At 38.0% G+C, this 19321-nt stretch overlaps 1 protein-coding gene across 1 annotated transcript in view; it reads right to left on the bottom strand.

Moving 5' to 3' along the window:
- Positions 1-19321, bottom strand: part of KCNJ3 (potassium inwardly rectifying channel subfamily J member 3) — an 81969-nt gene that overhangs the window by 56786 nt on the left and 5862 nt on the right. The window contains exon 2 of the mRNA XM_053470754.1: positions 13025-13241. Within this exon, the coding sequence (XP_053326729.1) occupies positions 13025-13241 (217 nt within the window). The remainder of the gene's footprint in view (positions 1-13024; positions 13242-19321) is intronic.

Below are 19321 nucleotides of genomic sequence, written 5' to 3'. Positions count from 1 at the left end.
TTTTAAAACAATATTATTCAACATTGATCATGAGATGCAGCTTTAGATTGACGAGATACCTAAAAACAGATACGTTACATAATCAGCAAAGCTGAACTGACATAAGTCTATTTATTCAGCTTTCAGAAAAAAGGATTTTTAAATAAAAAAATTATAAGAATAGTCTGGGATGAACAAGGACAGCAAGGTCACAAAAGCCTTCACAACTGTCTAATCCTGTCACAGTCCGTGTAGCACATCAGAGCTCCCAGCTTGCTGCGCACCGAGGTTCACTGTACACCGCAAGCCTGACTATAGGAGATGTGTTTATCCACAGACTGCACAATATACTGTTTGGATCTATCTATTGAGTGTTTTGGTTTATGTGATCATCTAAATATCATTCGCCAAGCATTCAATGTATGTTTCCTTACTCCTAGAAACCTGAACACTCCCTAGTCGTCTACTAAAAGTGAACAACATTCCTCTGAGATCATCAGTTGCCAACATCATCTAATCAATTCCCTGTCCTTATGTTCTCTCCTTTCTTCTCAGCTACCCTTACAAAGGCTACATGAACCAGCAACTTAACAATAGAAGAGATGAACAAAACGTTAAGTTAAAAACACACACATTCTTAAAACAGAAGGCTGAGATATGTCAATTGATGCTATATGGGGCCGGACACGATTTAAGGATCAAGGACATGATCAACCTCCATAATAATCCGGACTTAAAACTCAATAGCAGCTTAAAGGAGCAGTAGTTCTCCTGGAAAACAATTTAAAAGGACAAGATTATTGAGCAGGATGGTTGTTGGTCCTTAATGGGCATAACCGGGAAGGCAATTCGGAGCTCTCCCTCTTCGGGGGGGGGGGTTGGTGGATTCACATCGTGGCGGTGCTAGCCATGTGTGAAGATAGGGCTAGCTATGTGTGGGGTGTGGCTAGCCATGTGTGGGGTGTGGCTAGCCATCTGTGGGTGTGGCTAGCTGAACATAGTAGCAGTTAGAGGTAGTTTTCTTTAAAGGATATAAAGTAAGAAGACAAATGGTTCATTCTGTCACCAAGACAACCTGCACAGTCAGAGATTCCCCATCAATCTATCAAACATGTCCCCATTCTTGCTACATTGAAGCTAAACATTATTTAGGCCAGAGTCCAAGAAAAGCAGCACCCTTTGTGGCAGTGTATTGCCCAGTGTTATCAATTAGAGGAAACAACAAAACTAACCACAAATATTTAAGAGAAGAGAAGTCAGACCAATGAGAGGAAGAGAATCTATTGGAAAATATTGAAGTATATATATATTTATTAACATTCCATTTTTGTGATATTTTGTATGACATTTGTTCAGCACTACAAGAAAACCATAGAATAAGCTTTCACAGCCAGAACCGTTAATGCTAAAGTCATTTGCCATAAACTCATGGGGTCTAATCATTAAGCCTTGAGCCGTGGGCCTTGAGTTGATATCACCACGGAGCAAACAACAAAATGCTTATCACCTTGGGTATTTAGGAAAGAAACTGAATAACAATAAATATTACCCGGCACTCACTCCGCAGGGAGGGTTCCTACTATATGCACTGCAGAGAGATGACAATTTGAAGTACTATACATATGAACTGGTTATGAACTTTGATTTTGGAAGGGAGGACCCACTTGCTTTTTCTTCTGTTTTAACGTTGCTTTATCATTTAACCACATTTTCTGTTTTTGCTTTTGTTTTGTGTGGGTTTGTTTTTTCTTTTGCTACACATAGTGAAAGGTCTAGGGGGGTATTTTTGTGATGGATTACCTATAACTTCACAATCTCCCATTACAGACTAACACTCACTCTAGCACACAGATATACACACGGTCAATGTAACACACATATTCATACACACACACACACTCACCAGCTGAACTATAGAGGGCTTTTCACATTCTACCAACTTAGGTCAGCAGAGTTTGGCTATTTTACATAGGATGTAATAGTACACCCTAGTGATGTGAATGGGTTAATGTTCATCTGAAAAAAGGACCTCTGAGGTCCTCAATGCTTATATGACTCTACAACATATACAACTATCAGAAAGTCCTTTAGAAACCAGCTTGCAAACTTGGATACGTGTGTAGTGCATTATTATTTAATAATTATTACCTTCAAATAATTTTATTATTATACTTTATTTATAAAGCGCCGAATATTTATAATAGAAACCCATTATCAGTCAAGATAGCCCCAAATATGAATAAATTTTTTAATGCTTTCCCTTTTGTCAGGTGTTGGAGAAGAGGTGAGCGATAAAGCACAGATATTCTGTTTTAAGCTTATTTTTAAACAATGTGAGAAAAAAAACCCCTTGAATATATCTGAGGTCTTCGTGGTTTATTTGTTACGAGTCTTTTACGTCCTTTTGATATTTTCGTTATTTCCTATTGAATTGATGTGAAAATGACCTCCACCCGCACACCGACTTAAAAATCAATTCGATACAGAATATGTCACATTCTTATTGCAAATCTTTCCTAATGCAACCCAAATATCCATGTTAGAGCGCGTCACACACAAATTACCTAACAGCAGGCTTCTCTGTTTCCACATTTTCTCTATTTTCCAACATTTTTTATGCAGTGTTATCATAGAACCACTTTTAGAAATGGAAAAAAAAGAGGCTAATGCAATGTAATGACGACTGGTTCTAAAGAGTTTATCTAATGTATGATATATCGCACAAATACGTATACAAGGCAAAATGTGCTCATTAAAAGTCAATCACCAAAAAATATATAAAAAAATCTTGCAAATTATCTTATAACCACTGTTTATGATCCGATCAACTTCAGCTTTCATGGTTAAATAATCAATAGAACCTGACTTACATTTTCAGTCATTTTGTATCTTTTTTTTTTTTTTTTTAGCATATCTATTCTTAGAGTGCTAGAGGTGAGAGCGATATCTTGCAAAGTGATTTTCTCTCCCCCCTAGCACTCAACAGAATGTCTGAATATCTACGCACTCGCATACCGGGGTCAATCAATCAATTGATAAATCTCCTGCCTGGAATTGCTACTACCCCAGATTACATAACCCTTCAATAAATGCCACCGTACAGAAAAAATTACATTGTCGTGGCGACCATTTCACAGGGCCTATTTTATCTATTTCTTGAAAAATCTAGAAAATTACAGTTCCATAGAATACTATTATTTATTAATCCCAAAGACGTTTGCATTAGAATAATAAACATTATTTACTTTCTTTATTTAACTTTGCATGTGTAGTTATCATAACCAAAGGGTATTTTTACATAATATGGTTACAGAAGTATATCTGTGAACTCTTTGGGTTTGACCGAGATCATCCGAGTAAAGCCATGTTCTCAGGTCACATCGCAGTGAGTGAGTGTTAGAGTGTGTTTGCGTATTATTATGTGTGTTATAGGGGGGCCCTGAAGAAATATTGCACCCAGGCCCCTTTAACCCTAGGTTCACCCCTGTGGCCTTAACCGCACCTTCCATTCATCTGCGCCGGGCATATCGCCCTGATGGTAACCCTGCTGACACCATTTCCATTTGTTAATGTCATTAAATTTTTCTCCTTGTTGACTACAAGTATGGCGTGATTATATATTACTTATGTTTAGTTATTAGCAAAAACATAAGCCCATCTCAGGTGTATTGATATTGGATGCAACTATTGGATTGACCCAATTTACTGCCCCAACCTCTGCCCAAACTTACCTCCATGGCCACTGTTCAGTGCTGATATAAAACATGATATCCTGGCGTTCCACCTTACAAGGATTCACAGCTCCACGTTAACATACTACGGAGGTTGCGCTTGACTTGCCGCCCTAGGCCTTCTACATTGTATAATGATCATTTACAACTATTTTAAAAAAAACATCTACAGACTAGAAGTTTTTTTTATGAAAACCATCTTTAAGTTTTAATCTTTTGTAGATTTATATATTCCATCGCATTATTAAGTCATGGAAAATAAGAAGGCACTATTTAAAATGTCCCGTCTAGCTCTGACCTCACAAAAATGATACAAATCCTATTATTTTTTTTTCTCCACTTCAGATCTAAAAATGTATAGAACACAAAAACATCCAGGAACACCTCGTCCCGTCCAATAGCACAGAGCAGCCATCTGCAGCACGCTTCTCCCAGACCCAAAGGTACGAGAGCTCTATCCGTGCCAAGGAAATTTACCTAAATAGTCTGCCAAAGAGACAGATGTTCCTATTGGAAAAAATGTCTGATACACAATGACATCTGGGCCCTTTAATGTCTATCCGGGGGGGGGGGTAAATGAATTCTACTGAAAGGCACTCTACCTGGGCTTGCTCATTGTACTTTCCATCCGTTTGTATAAACCTGTCCTTCACCCGCTATTGTTTTTTATGCAAATGCAAGGCGATGTGGGTTCCGTGTACACAAAGTGCATCGGGTTTCACAAGAGAGATATTGTCGTAGACACGCGGTTACATGTTCCCTTTTGTACCTATCCAAAGCTTCACAATTGGAGACCTACTTTTAAATATTTATTTAGATTTCCTAAACAAAAGAGGACTATTCAAAAGAGTAATGTGCTGTTAAAAAAAAAAACAAAAAAACACAAAGAATTTCATCTGTTTGAAAGCGGAATTACAATAGCTCAAAATACCACTTTGTGCATTGTCGTGTAGCTGTTCTATTAATAATTAGCTTGCATTAAATAAATATGAATGAGGCATATTAATCTATGGTTCGAGGAAAGGCCAACATTGTAAATTTTGCAAGATGTACAGTACATTTATATATATTGTTTTATGTATAGTTTTGTTCTTTGTCAGAGCCTCCATGATTTCCCAATATTTGTTTTTGTAAACCGGGAGACAGCATTATATACAAAAAGGTGGTTGTAACAAAAGAACATGACAAGTGGCCATCATTTCTTCCAGGTAACACCTTCCTTATAGTTTAGAAGACATCTCAACCTTGTTCTTGATCCAGAAGAAAACAAAAACCCCACATTGAAGCTATTTACAATTGTGAATCTACATAAGTGGAAGAACCTCCCAGCAGATGTGGTAGAGACCAAAAACAGAGAATTTATGTTTGGGATGAGAACACTATATTGAGTCTAAGACGAGACCAAGGAATGATTAAAGACTTGTTGGGCTTAATGGTTCTTATCTGCCATCAAATTTTATGTTTCTAAAGAGAGAAAACCTCATTCTTGACTCCAAAATGGCAATCTGTGTTTGCATTGGATCAACAAGCTATAACTAACAATTAATAGTTTTTTTCACTCTCTCTAATGCTCTCTCGCACTCTCACTCGTGCTGTGGATGAAGAAAGAAGATAGCAGATCAAGGATTGAAGATTGAAGAGAGAAGAAACAGAAGAAGATAGAAGATGAAGACTGCAGAAAAAGATGCGGAAGCAGAAGTGGTCGGCAGAGGAGGTAGGGAAACACTTATAGAGTATGAGAGAGAATGAACAAGAAAAAGTGTGGGATACAGTGAATGAGTGAGAGAGTGTGAACCCATGAATCTCAGATGAGAATTCGGATCTTTTTGCTTCATTTTTGTGTGATTCATGGGGGGGTCAGGCCTCATTTTCAGGGGTTTGAACGAATCGCCTAATTTACCAAAATTTGGTAAATTTGCACTTCGTACAAAACCGAATGCACAAGTCTACTCCCTAGCTTTCCTAAGCTTGGTCTGTTCAGTCTTGGGGTAATAGCGGATGTAGGGCTTTTCGGCCAGGTATATTGTGTGGGGGGGGCTTATCTTTTCCTTCTGGGATTGCTCTGCATCAAACATTAATAGTATACATAGCTATTCCATTATCATAACTATTTAATATATTTATTAAAAAAAATTCCCCATACAACCTTTAAAACAATCAGTATTCCTTCAAGAAATTAGTTAATCACATAAATATGCAACATCCTAGGAAGGATAACGATTAATCGTTAAAAGTTGCATGTGATTAAAAAAATCACTGAAAATTATTGTTTTTATAGTTTTATTGATGCTGATTTCTTGCTGAACTTTTTAATACATAAAATTAGTCAACTAACATCTAATTATCTCTTAAAAACCAAACAGAAGGAATTTCTTTCTGTTTCCTAGCAAAACTGACTCAGTCTTTTCACATGCAATCCAAATCATAATCACTTATGAGCATACAAAGGCAGAATTATTCAATAAACTGTAAAATTACTATATAACTGTATGTGATTATTTGCTGTAACGATACAATTGCTTTTTGCATTAGGAGTTTGGTCTGAAATGTCATTTAAGTAAACAATTCAGTAAGAGAATGAAAAAACATGTTTTTTTATGATATTGTTCACCAGTAGACTGGTCACTTTCTGAAAAAGTACATTTAATAGTTTCTTAATAAAACTACGGAATCATATTTGCAAATTTAAACCAAATTATAATATTAGTTAGAATGTTCAAGGTAGATCAAATGAAGAGAGTCCATGGAAGGACACATAAAGGAAAGGGGTACGGAATAATTAACATAGATAGATGGATAGATGGATAGATAGATAGATAGATAGATAGATAGATAGATAGATAGATAGATAGATAGATAGATAGATAGATGGATGGATAGATAGATAGATAGATAGATAGATAGATAGATAGATAGATAGATAGATAGATAGATAGATAGATAGATAGATAGATAGATAGATAGATAGATAATGGATGGATGGATAGATAGATAGATAGATAGATAGATAGATAGATAGATAGATAGATAGATAGATAGATAGATAATGGATGGATGGATAGATAGATAGATAGATAGATAGATAGATAGATAGATAGATAGATAGATAGATAATGGATAGATAGATAGATAGATAGATAGATAGATAGATAGATAGATAGATAGATAGATAGATAGATAATGGATAGATAGATAGATAGATAGATAGATAGATAGATAATTATCTGCTTATAGTATGTGTATATCAGTGTAATGTTTCATTAACCCAAAAAGATTAATCTTTGCATTAAAATAGATTCTACTTATATATATTAGACCAAATGCTTTTTCTTCTGAATATTTATTTATATTATTTTAAATAAACAAATTAAAATGATTCAAATACATAAGGCCAATGCTTTAAGAAAAGAGATAATTAGTCAATTTCGAGTTTGTAAAAAAGAGAAATCTTGGTTGTTTAGAAAAGGCTTTGAAATGGTAAAAATAGATGTAATTAAAACAGAAGAGATTAAACCTGGAGAAGGAACATTCTGTGCTTCCACAGATACATATCCAAACACCTGGAAGATCCCATCGCAAGAAACTTATTACGCATGAAATAAACACTCTGATAATGCGACTGATACAGTAAAGTTAAATTTAGGCACAGCAAGCTTAATCCTCAACAGAAAGGATATTAAAAGCAGGGGTGCTGTTCTACCAAAAAGCATGTTTGAAATATATCTTACAATCTGAAATTAAATGAAAATGGGTATTCTGCTGGATTCAGAGAAAAAAATGTATTTGCCTTAATGTGGCTATTTTTACAGCCGACAGCAGTGAATAACGTTCTTCCAATAAAATTTATACTTATACAGGTTTTGATGCTTACATGGAAACTATATGACAAGTAATTGTTCTGTGTACAAAGACATTAGCCACTGCCATACCTGAGATCTTTGGGGTACTTTAAAAAAATGTTTAACTGTGACAAATGCAAATTGGAATATATATTATCTAGATGGCAGTGGCGGAACTACCGGGGTCGCAGGGGTCGCAACTGCGACCAGGCCCTGGAGTTCTGCCAGTCAGGGGGGCCCAAGGGGTGCCGAGCGGTTGCTGAAAACAACCGCTCGGCAACTCTTGGGCCCCCCTGACTGACGGAAATCCAGGATGCCTCTGCTCCCCGCTGCTGCCGCCGTCGCCGCCGCCTGCCTCAGCGCTGCCCAGAGTGCAGTGTTGGGAGCGTGAGGCGTTTGTCTCGGGTGCCGGCGCTTCACACAGAGCAGTGAAGCGCCGGCACCGAGACAAACGCTTCACGCTCCCAACACAGGAGTTGACGGTAAGTGACCTACAAAAGGGGGGGGTAGGGAGGGAGTGGGTAGATCGTGAGAAGGGGGGGAGGGAGAGGGTAGATCGTGAGGAGGGGGAGAGGGTAGATCGTGAGAAGGGGGGGTAGGGAAGGAGAGGATAGATCGTGAGAAGGGGGGTAGGGAGGGAGAGGGTAGATTCTGAGAAGGGGGTAGGGAGGGAGAGGGGAGATTGTGAGAAGGGGGGTAGAGAGGGAGAGGGTAGATCGTAAGAAGGGGGGTTAGGGAGGGAGAGGGAGATCGTGAGAAGGGGGGTAGGGAGGGAGAGGGTAGATAGTGAAAAAGGGATAGATGGGTTGGGGGGCCCTTAACAGATTCTCGCACCGGGGCCCTGAGGTTTCTAGTTACGCCCCTGCTAGATGGCTTAAAAAAATACAAGCCAGATGGACCCAGTTTTCAAAATGTTACAAATATCCGCCCGGGCAAAAAAATACAAACTTAAGCAGAAACAGAGTCTCCTCTTAGATTCCCTTGATGGGATCCCTGATCTCGCTCAAGTAAAATATGTTGCTGCGAGTTACATACATACATACATACATACATAGGCTGAAAAAAGACATGCGTCCATCAAGTTCAGCCTTTCCTATATCTGTTAATTTGTTGCTGTTGATCCAAAAGAAGGCAAGCTTAAGTGAAGCCCTGCTTATTTTCATTAACGAAGGGCATCTTCGAAGAGTATTATGATCCCTGGATACATTAATCTTGGTTTACTGCCCCTTTAAACAGTCTAAAGTGAAAACGCGCATGCATTAGCCCAATCCCTATGCGCTGATCATTTCACAAGAGGAGATTTCGAGCAGTGTTGTAGAATAAAGGCTATTAGCCCTTGGGTCAGACTGCATGCTCTTCTGACTCGGAATACACGCTCAGAATCGTTTTAATGTACTTTGGAACAAAATGAACATTAAATCTTTGGTATTAGAGAATAAACAGTCAAAGCGAGAATTATTGTGTTGGAACTGGAGAAACATAAATTTTGTACTAATTCAACAGCCAGCAAAAAAAAAAAAAGGACTTATCATTGAAGAAGAGGTAATCATTTCCTTTAAGAGCAATATCGACAGACGGATAGCCGTTCCCGGAACGGTGTCATTGAAATGATTGGGGACGCGTTGAAATGTCAAACATCAAATCTTTTTGACTACTGCAGAAAATCATGGGGAGGAAAATGAATGATTGGCAATCCTTATTTTCCAGATCTTTTTTGCTGCAGACTCGTTGAGCTAATAGGGATATTTTAGTCCAGCAATCACTGACATAGCAGTTTAATCTGGACGCGGTGATAAAATGTCACAGACTGGCCAGGAGTATCCTATAATTTCAATAAATGTTCCATGTTCCCAGTGTAACATTCTGTGGCTGGAAACTATTTTGAAGTGAAGTAAATCATTCTGAGCAGTGCACCCAAGCAAAGTCTTCTTATTTTGCCCTGGCTTCAAGAACAGTAGATACACAGAGTGCAAGATTTGCATCACAGGCACAACTAGGCTGGAATGCTACAGGCAAGTGCCACATTCTAAAAGGAAATGATTTAAAGGTAGGGCATCCATGGAATAGGGGGGCATGGTAAAAACGAAAAAAGGATACAACACTGAATACTGAGCAAGAAGTGAACAGGATTAATAGAACAAATACACTATCTTTCCATTGGTATACTAATCATTCCCTAATCGGGGGGACTTCTCCTGTGGGTGCGCACGTACTACTGAGAGGGCCACTGTTTAAATGATAAGCATGTAACACTAGATGTGAGTTACACGCATTCCTAAAATAAAGGTCATCTTTAATGCGTAGCAAAAAGGTGGCTGCTCTAGGATTGCCTTAATGGCCCACAACAGCTTACCCCTAGGCCCATTCAACAGCCACCATAGTCCACAGAAGGAAGTCTGTGCAGCTGCCAGCATAGTCTGTCCTGCTAACAAGTCCTTCTCCAGGCCTGCACGCTATCTGCTGTTGGAGAGCCGACCATGGTAGAAGTGTTAGAGGAGAGGTATGTGTCGATAACCCCCAACATTTTAGGTTTTAGGAGTCAGGAAAGGGGAAGACTGCAACTGGAAGAGATGAGGGACAGAGGCAACTGGTAATATTCAGCTTCACAGCAATGCGAGGTGGCCAAGTGAGTGCAGGAATGGAGATGTCTGCTGCAATAGCACCAACCAGATGCTCTCTGTAACTGCCCCATGTACCCCATCTACCTGTGAAAGTGGGGCAGTTGGGCAGCTTCCTGGGACAGCGGGATACTGTTTTTGCTAGGAACCATCAGGGTTTGATCCTGAGTCTCAAGGTTTTTGTCCCCATTCTCTTTTTGGCGTTTTTGGTACCATTATGTTCGAGTTGATATCCCTGTTTGAATACAGGTTAGTCAATTAGGGCAATTCGCCTAGAATATTCATTATAGGCTATTAAAGAGTTAATATTTAGTCTCAGGGCCAGCTCATTAAGAAAATTCCCAAGTATAGTTAGGCGGAGCGCTCTGGAACCCAGGGCCCACCAAACCAATTTGGCGAGTATTTTTATTCTGTTCTGCTACAATTTCTTTTTGGCTCCCTTCGGAATAATATTTTTGTACGACAATTTGATGAGAACTTACGCAATTAATTTTGAATACTATGGATATTATGGTAGGAAACTGTTTAAACATACGTGGTATGTGATACCTACAGAGATCTAATCCGGAAAACATAATAGGAACATTTATTTATTCAGTTTCACAGAGCAGGGGGTTTCACTTTGAAGACGATACCAAACCAGCATTCTAAAGACTGTTAAGCCACTGAGCGTTCTTTCCTGGGAGTTTTGTGCTGCATTATGAATGTCAGGATCTCCAGGGTTCTAAAGCTTCTAAAATATCTCAGATCTAATGCGCGTGCCTCTTAAACATAACATAACTGATACATATTACATTGTCACCGGGGATATCTGGACATTTGACACTATAGGTACAATGCAGTGTAGCTTCTGAACCGATATATATATATATATATATATATATGCCGGTATGAGCCGGTATGAACCGTATGGACCGATATGGCGCCTACTGTGTTTAAACTAATAAAATGCTTTCCAGATAAAATTAAGTAACCTCGCAGAGTATAAACTTATCATTTATGCTGGGATCTATGCTTAGTGGTAAATTATGACAATTATTTTACCCAAATTAAGTTTCGCCAACATAAGATTTAACTGTAAAATGATACCTTCTGAATACTTTAATCTGGAGATTGCCAGAACCCGTTACATAGCAATACGCAAATGTCATGTGATTCATTAGTTCCCTTTAAAGTAATTAGAGAGAATGATGACCTCATTAGAAATATACAGATCCCTTATTAAGATATACTTGTCATCCACGCAGCACACTATTAAGGGATAATCTAAATTACCGCTCGGCGCTCCACACATCTGCAATTTTAATAATGATAGGGCAGTGCACACTAGCTAAGAGGTAGTAACCGCAGATCTTCGAAACATTTAAATTCTTATCATCAGTCCACTCAAACTATCATTTATCTAATAGAGACCCAAATATGAGTGCGTTTTATTAATCTGTTACTAATACAACACTTACATTACAGAGCTGCAACTCATCTCCTCCTTTTTGACCTCATGGTTCTTGCCATTGATTGGTTGCTTGAAGCAGCCAATTAGCGTCAGGAAAACACTGCCATTGAAATCACTCATAACTCATGATGAATTACACCCTTTTTAATTTGAAAAAGTTGCCTTATTCTCAAGTTTAGAAAAGTAATCTAGTGCAAACAACGTGTTCCATTTAAACATAAACATAGATCAAATACAATGATTTGTAACACATTAGGAATCAGAACGCATCCCACATTATCGCGAAATTGTATACCTTTATTCTTGGTAACTTAATTTACGGACCAAGAAATCAATGAGGTGCCTTTCAAGGTTCTTTGATTCGTCTGAGACTACTTACCTTTTTCATTGTTAGTGTAGAAAGAAAACTCGTGCTCTTTTATGTTGTTTAACATGCCACCTGTCTGGTAGTTTCTATAATTATTGAATACAAATTCTGACTATTTTGTTTGCCCCTATAAAAAGGTCTGTGTGTGCTATCTTTTTAATATTCAACTACAAACTCTTCCTATGCTATATAAAAATGTATTGTGTAAATATATACCAACACTAGAAAGAAATGAAGGAGAAACAGTATTCTCAAACTAAAAGTCAATATAGATAAGTTAAAAAAAGTTCAATATAATTACCCCAGGTAGAGGAGATGAATTAAACAGTGTGGGCTATCTTCACTTAAAGAAGAGGTTGAGAATGTCAGCTAGCCACAGTTTTGATTTGCAAAGTTTTAATACCAAATGCGGTTTTGGTAAAGATGCCTGAATTTTTTTTCTTGTTAACTGAGCCTTTTTGTACTTTTATTTGATACACTTATATATACTGTCAGGACTGGCGATCATAAGGCTGTGCTGGCATTTTAAGTCCGGCAGCCGCCTGCTGATGGAGGTGCTCCATGGTTTAGTAAAGGGTGCTAAGGGTAAGTATGATGTACCGATGGCCAGCAGCCCACCGAGCAGTTGCCTGATCAGCAGGCCGTGCCTGTATACCCTACAGCTGAGTAGGTATGGATTACTTTGCTTGAAGAATATATTCAAATGTTCATCTTTTCATCCAATTACTTCCATGTGTGCATTAAGAGAACAAAGCCATTCATGGACGTTTATTAAAACAAAAATAAAAGATGGAGGGAATGTACCAGGCCAATAGAAAGAAGACCAAGTATAAGACCAAATAAGGAAAGAATGGTGAATATTAACAAACATAAAATGATTCAAATCATTGCCCAAAAGAACCGAAAAATTTGTCCAAATCATTTTTGGCCCATTTGCCCATGTCATATATATATATATAATGCCATATAATAGTAATTAATGTAGTTATTCACAATAGATAAATAAAATATGAAGACGATGATGTTTGTGCACTCACCAGTGGTTTCCACAATGCCTTCTAGGATTACAACAATTTCAAACTGCTCCGTCTGCATGGATCGCTGAGATATTTCATAGAAGGGACTCTTGGAATCAATCATGTGGCAGATAGTAAGAGGGGAAACCAGAAAAAGCTGATCGGCCCCAGTGCTAAAACCTACATCCAGTTCAAGTTGATCGAGGGGTAGAAACTCGCCCTCAGGTGTCTGCCGAGACTAGACAAGCACATAGAAGAAGAGAAAGAAATTATCACTTAGGGTTGCAGTTTTCATGACAGTCTGACATCAAATCACATCTTGGCTAACATCTGACATTTTCAATTATGGGAGGCAGATCTAAATCTTTCCGCTGTGTTGAGTCTCATTATCGTGTGGGGTTAAATACAAATCCAAAGGAAAGTGGCGCTATGACGCACTGCGCATTATATATAGGAGTTTGCATTTCACATGCGCAGTATATTTTACAAAGTGTATAGTATGCAAAATCCCTAGCAGAAAAAATTCAGCCATGTAAGCACACATGGCACATGTACGTTTCAATTTAAGATGTACGTGTAAATTAAAGATATTTAAAGATAACTGTTGCAATTTATGCAACCTTATCCTATATTTGTACATCCTAAATATACTGCATTTCTACATTTCTGGCTGTAACATAATTGCAAAAGAGTTTTCTAACAATCAAGTAGCCATTGGAACACAGGAGTGATGGGAGTGATAAAGGGCCATTGGAACACAGGAGTGATGGGAGTGATAAAGGGCCATTGGAACACAGGAGTGATGGGAGTGGTAAAGGGCCATTGGAACACAGGAGTGATGGGAGTGATAAAGGGCCATTGGAACACAGGAGTGATGGGAGTGGTAAAGGGCCATTGGAACACAGGAGTGATGGGAGTGATAATGGGCCATTGGAACACAGGAGTGATGGGAGTGATAAAGGGCCATTGGAACACAGGAGTGATGGGAGTGATAAAGGGCCATTGGAACACAGGAGTGATGAGAGTGATAAAGGGCCATTGGAACACAGGAGTGATGGGAGTGATAAAGGGCCATTGGAACACAGGAGTGATGGGAGTGATAAAGGGCCATTGGAACACAGGAGTGATGGGAGTGATAAGGGGTTATTGGAACACAGGAGTGATGGGAGTGATAAAGGGCCTCTGTACGCCTATGAAGATATTCCATCTACAATAGCCATGTACAACGCTAACAATGTCGGCCTGTATTTTTGATCCATTTCTTGTTACTTTAATGGGAAAAAATGCTTTTCTGTCAAAAACAGGGAAAGCGACCCCAAACTTTTGAATGGTAGTGTATTTTGATACTATTTATATAGAGAGCCGGTAAAATGCTAGCAAGGCATATAAAGATGTTTTATGCTCAGTTTGTACTTTTTCTGAACAAGCTGCTCTAAATAGTGTCGGTCAGAACATAGGACATCTACCCCCTATAGATCATCTTTCCTCTGAGTATCACAAATGTTCTGTGGATCGCAATAGCATTTAATGCACTGAACCATGTAGCGTTCTCTGTAAGCGGTTCTGTGGGTTTGAAATTCATATTCACTATTCATGACCAATAAAACCTTTCTTTAGAAGAAAAAGTAGGTTGCTCTAGCACTACTATGGCACAATTGATGAACCGAGTTCAAATGCTACAATGGAGCTCGAAGGACCGGAGCTTCAACAGGAATGGACTTTTTACACTTGCCATTGTTGGTTTCTCTAGAAACATTTTTAGACAAGTTCCTTGTGTGGCTTATGGAAGTTTCTTCCCTATACAACTATTTTGTTAATATATTACCTACCTAACTGCTTATGGTTTTACTTGCCAACACCGCAGGTAGAACGTGGGTTGCGGTTAAGATAAAAACATTAACCATATGTACTGTATATATGCATATATAATATAAAATGAAAAGAAAGAATTGTCATTGTATCACAACTCACAATTTAGTGGATGCAATCAGAACTATTTGCAATTTCCTAGACTGTGGATTATGGTTAATGGAAATGACCACCGCAGACGTAATTGTTAAAAAAAACATCATATCAGATGGCATCTGCATGTAACGCTTGTATAAGAAACCATGCATTATCATATAGATGCAAACGAGTCTTCATAAGTAGCAATTACAGATCATTCAAACCTTTACAGCGAATAAGCTCTAGAATGTATCCTTGCTGTAACAATGCACTATACAATCACACATTAAACATGAAAAAAATCATATTTTTCAAGATTCCCTTAAATGGCCCATGATGATATACACTGTATACTGAGTGAAAATGCATACAAAGGCAATACGTTTTACTCTATGGTTTAAAATGCAGACAAATATTTGAAAATATTGTTTATTATGTTATTTAATTCTGCCTATAATACCTGGGATATATATATATATATATATATATATATATATATATTATTTAATTTAAATAATTTAAATAATAATTTATGCAGCACAGTATATACATTCAAGGCATATGACAAAACTAAAATCGACAGACTAAGGTAAAGAGGGCTCTCAAGAGCCCTCTTTAAAAAGAAAAAGAAATCTGACTGTACCATACAAAAATATAAATCATGTTTATTAGAATACCAGCTTGATAAGACTGAATGTAAAAAAGAAATAGGAGATAAAAAAAAAACACTCAAATTCTACCAATGACATTTAAAAAGTGTTGCTAATGAAAGTATTGCATCTTAAAGGGTTAATATGATAATGGCTCACTCTATTTCGTGCTTGTCCAACAATGTCCTTGATGACCATTGGCATGCAAGAGCTGTACGGCAGGATATAATTAATGAAGACGAGAACGATCAATTAACATTGCTCCATAAATCATCAAGTAAAGTGTTTTATATACTTTGGACCGAAGTACTGCCTTTTCAATAATCCTCAGGGATACAAGTTAGAATTCTCGAAGCAAGCATAATCTAAACGCAGGTTAGAAATTTCTGTTGCAAACATAATCTCATTGTGCTTATTGTACGAAAAGTTCAATTGTCACAAAGATCAGGGACCCCTTAGCAATCAGCAGTCCAGATGGGGTGGTGGTGGCACCGTTCACTTAGACTCCTAGTCTCTAGTATCCGCTACAGACAATAGCACCACTGGACTACTGGGCTGATTAAGGCATTTCTTTAGTCTTAGGGTTATTAGGCTAAAGGATCCTTGTTAAGCTCCCCCACCTTTAGCCTGTTGCATCATCACAATACCTAGGACCCTTCAAAATTCGATGTAGCAACTCATAAAACGTGTTAACAATATGACTCTAATACCTGTACTGATGGAAACTTTGACTCTCCATTATTTAAAAATACCCTTGAGTATTGAAACAGGGATGTCAACCATGATATAGTGGTCAAAATCACTAATTAGAAGTCTTAGATATCATCAGATCACTGTAGACTGTGAATGAGCTAGCTTCAAGATGGTGTGGCCCTTAGATTTCACCCTGAGACTGGAGCAAAAACCCTGAGGCTTTCCGTTTCCGGGTATATTCTTAAACCTCCGACACCCCACACTAGATGTTTGTGTTCCACTTGCAACCCAACAGTCTGTAAGTCCAGGTTCTGTCCAGTTCGCTGCCCCAGCCTTGTCTGAATTCCTGCCCTGTCCTGTCTGACTCTGTTCATGGTCATGATTTTGCAAAGTTACCGATTACTGTGATGAGGATCAAGGATCCTTCAGTGATCAGCAGTCTAGGTGAGGTAGGGTTAGTTAGTGATCCAGTACTGAAGGAATGTTTCAACTATCCCAATAGTCGAGAAGTGCCAGTACTGGATCCCTGGCAGAGCAGGTTTGAAGCCTTGACAAGCCCTACCTCACCAGACTGCTGATCACTGAGGGATCCCTGATCTTTTGTGACTTCAAAGCATATATCAAATATAGAGTATTTTGTTAGTTTCTTTACGGTGGAACAGAAAGAGCAGGTAGTGTCCGAAACATTTAACAATTTGTGTCCAGACTAGCAGAGATCTGCACTGACCTCACCTATTATCACAGTATCCGTTGCTATATTTTGGGGAAAGAAAATGATGATAATGTTGGCTGTGGTCGACCAAAAAGAAACAAAATATTGAAACATATTTAAGAAACGTGTAAGGGTTGGTAAATCGCCAAGAGGCAGCATAACAAATTGAAATGTAATTCATATGCTATTAAAAGATTCGGTAAAGTGGCAGATCTGTGTTTGGAGTTTATATAGGATTTTCCAGGGAGTTTTTTTTTCCCATTACTGTACTATTTGGACTGATGCAAATTACATTACATTACATTTATTTATATAGCGCCAGCAGATTCCGTAGCGCCGTTATAATGAGTGGAATCATTTAAAATCACGCACAATAACAAACTGGTACAAAAGGAAAAAAGGGGACCCTGCTCTTGTGAGCTTACAATCTAGTTGGTGGTTGAGTTGGAACCTATTTTATTCTGATGGTTTGTCAGCTTAAATACAAATGTTGACCAACTAATATCTGTGTGTTGAATATTTAGTAATATTTGTGGGGCAAGCTATATAGCTTACTTAACTCTATATTAGGATTTAACCCTGCACCCTGTCTTGTTATACATTGTATAGGGTTTCCTGTGAGCATTCATGATTTATATGATTCATTTCTTCGAGGTTAATAGGTAAAGTGATTATATTGACCGTGTAATGTAAACCTATTTGCAGCAAATCATGAATCTCTACAGCATCAATGTTTTTAGTGGTGGTTTTAATCACCTTTACAGAGTAACCCCCCCCCAAACACATTTCCTGCGAAATAATGGTATTAATACTTACATATAATATTAAGACCATAAATCTGTGTTGACGGGAATAGTCATAGACAAAGTACATCCATCGCTTTATCATATAATTATTCATTGTTAGTCAATAGCTTGAAAAAGATAATTACATCCATATGTTTGCCATTATTTTATCTCGAACCTCACCATGGAGAATTTGCATCTTCCACGTAATTTTACTGAAGTGTCAATCTTTAATTATCTACGGTGATTCATGTACCATACTCTATATTCCATGCAATATGCGCCTAAATGAACAATGTTGTCTAGATAAATCAGATATTTCCATAGAATTGCAAATGGAATGGAAAATTACTTACAGAGAAAGAATCCTCATTGTGGAATTATTAGTTTCAATATATTTATATCAGTAAATACCTCCCAAGGATCCCGGTTTTTGTAGGACTAAACTGTGTCCTGCTGTCCCATATATATCCATGTGGCTCTTTAGGTATAGTAGGTGGTGGCCCTGCCTCTGACCACACCCCTCCTAGAGCCGACAGTGCTATTTTCAGGAATGACCACACCCCCTTCAACTTGAAGCCACACCCCTTTACACCTCTAGCCACACCCCTAACACCGGTATCCCAATTTGGACACCTGAAATGTTGGAAGGTGTGATATTCTAGGACTATCTAACTTTATCTAGTTTTATTGTTAAATAAACTGCCAAGTATGATGAAGGAACCAAAAATGTTGGTCGTATGACCACGGTTTTTGCCATGCCACGTTAATTATTCGTATTGTCAAATGGCACCAACTGTGTTCCTCTGTAGCAAATGCAAACGTCAATTATAAAATGTAACTTGGCAAATCAAAATGTACTTTATCATAAATTGCTGCAAATTATCTTTAGAATTATTAGTGTTTCTTGCCTACCAACTACCATAGCGCAGGCTTTGGAAAATGTCCAAGCTTATTATGCAAAAAATATGCCTATTGCCTGTAAGAACATCGAGGTATAGATATATAAATAGTTTACTTTATATCTTATGATACAGCTATTTTATAATCCTTCAATATACATTCAATTACTTTGAAATCCAATCACCTTCCCAAAATCGCCATGGGAGCTTTAAACTGTATTTGATTCGTTGGCAAAAAATATAATCCACTATATACCATAATCCATATGCATTTTGCTGCAGTCACTACCTAACGCAAGCATTTTTCATGGAAGGAAGATCTAAAAAAAAAACCCATCTATATGGGCTGTAGTAATATTATAGCTTGGAGGAAAGCTCAGCCAAGAGACATTGTAATAAAGCGACTTGAAAACATTTTATCGCCCAGCTAAAACATGTTTAATACCAATAGCTAAACATGATAGCTAAGTGGTCCCTTTACATTGTTGTGATGTCCCTCTTCCAAATGCATTGGGGATTCTGAAGAATTGCCCCATATACATTTTCTCCTTTCCCGGATCTCCCCAGTTGGCTTGCCGAACATACTTCACGCCACATGTAAACCATGCTAGCTCCAGCAATGACTTTTG

This window comes from Spea bombifrons, chromosome 7 (assembly GCF_027358695.1).
Source record: "Spea bombifrons isolate aSpeBom1 chromosome 7, aSpeBom1.2.pri, whole genome shotgun sequence".
NCBI lineage: Eukaryota > Metazoa > Chordata > Amphibia > Anura > Pelobatidae > Spea > Spea bombifrons.
The sequence above is the reverse complement of the archived record's forward strand: the minus strand, read 5'-3'. Positions and strand labels throughout refer to the sequence as shown.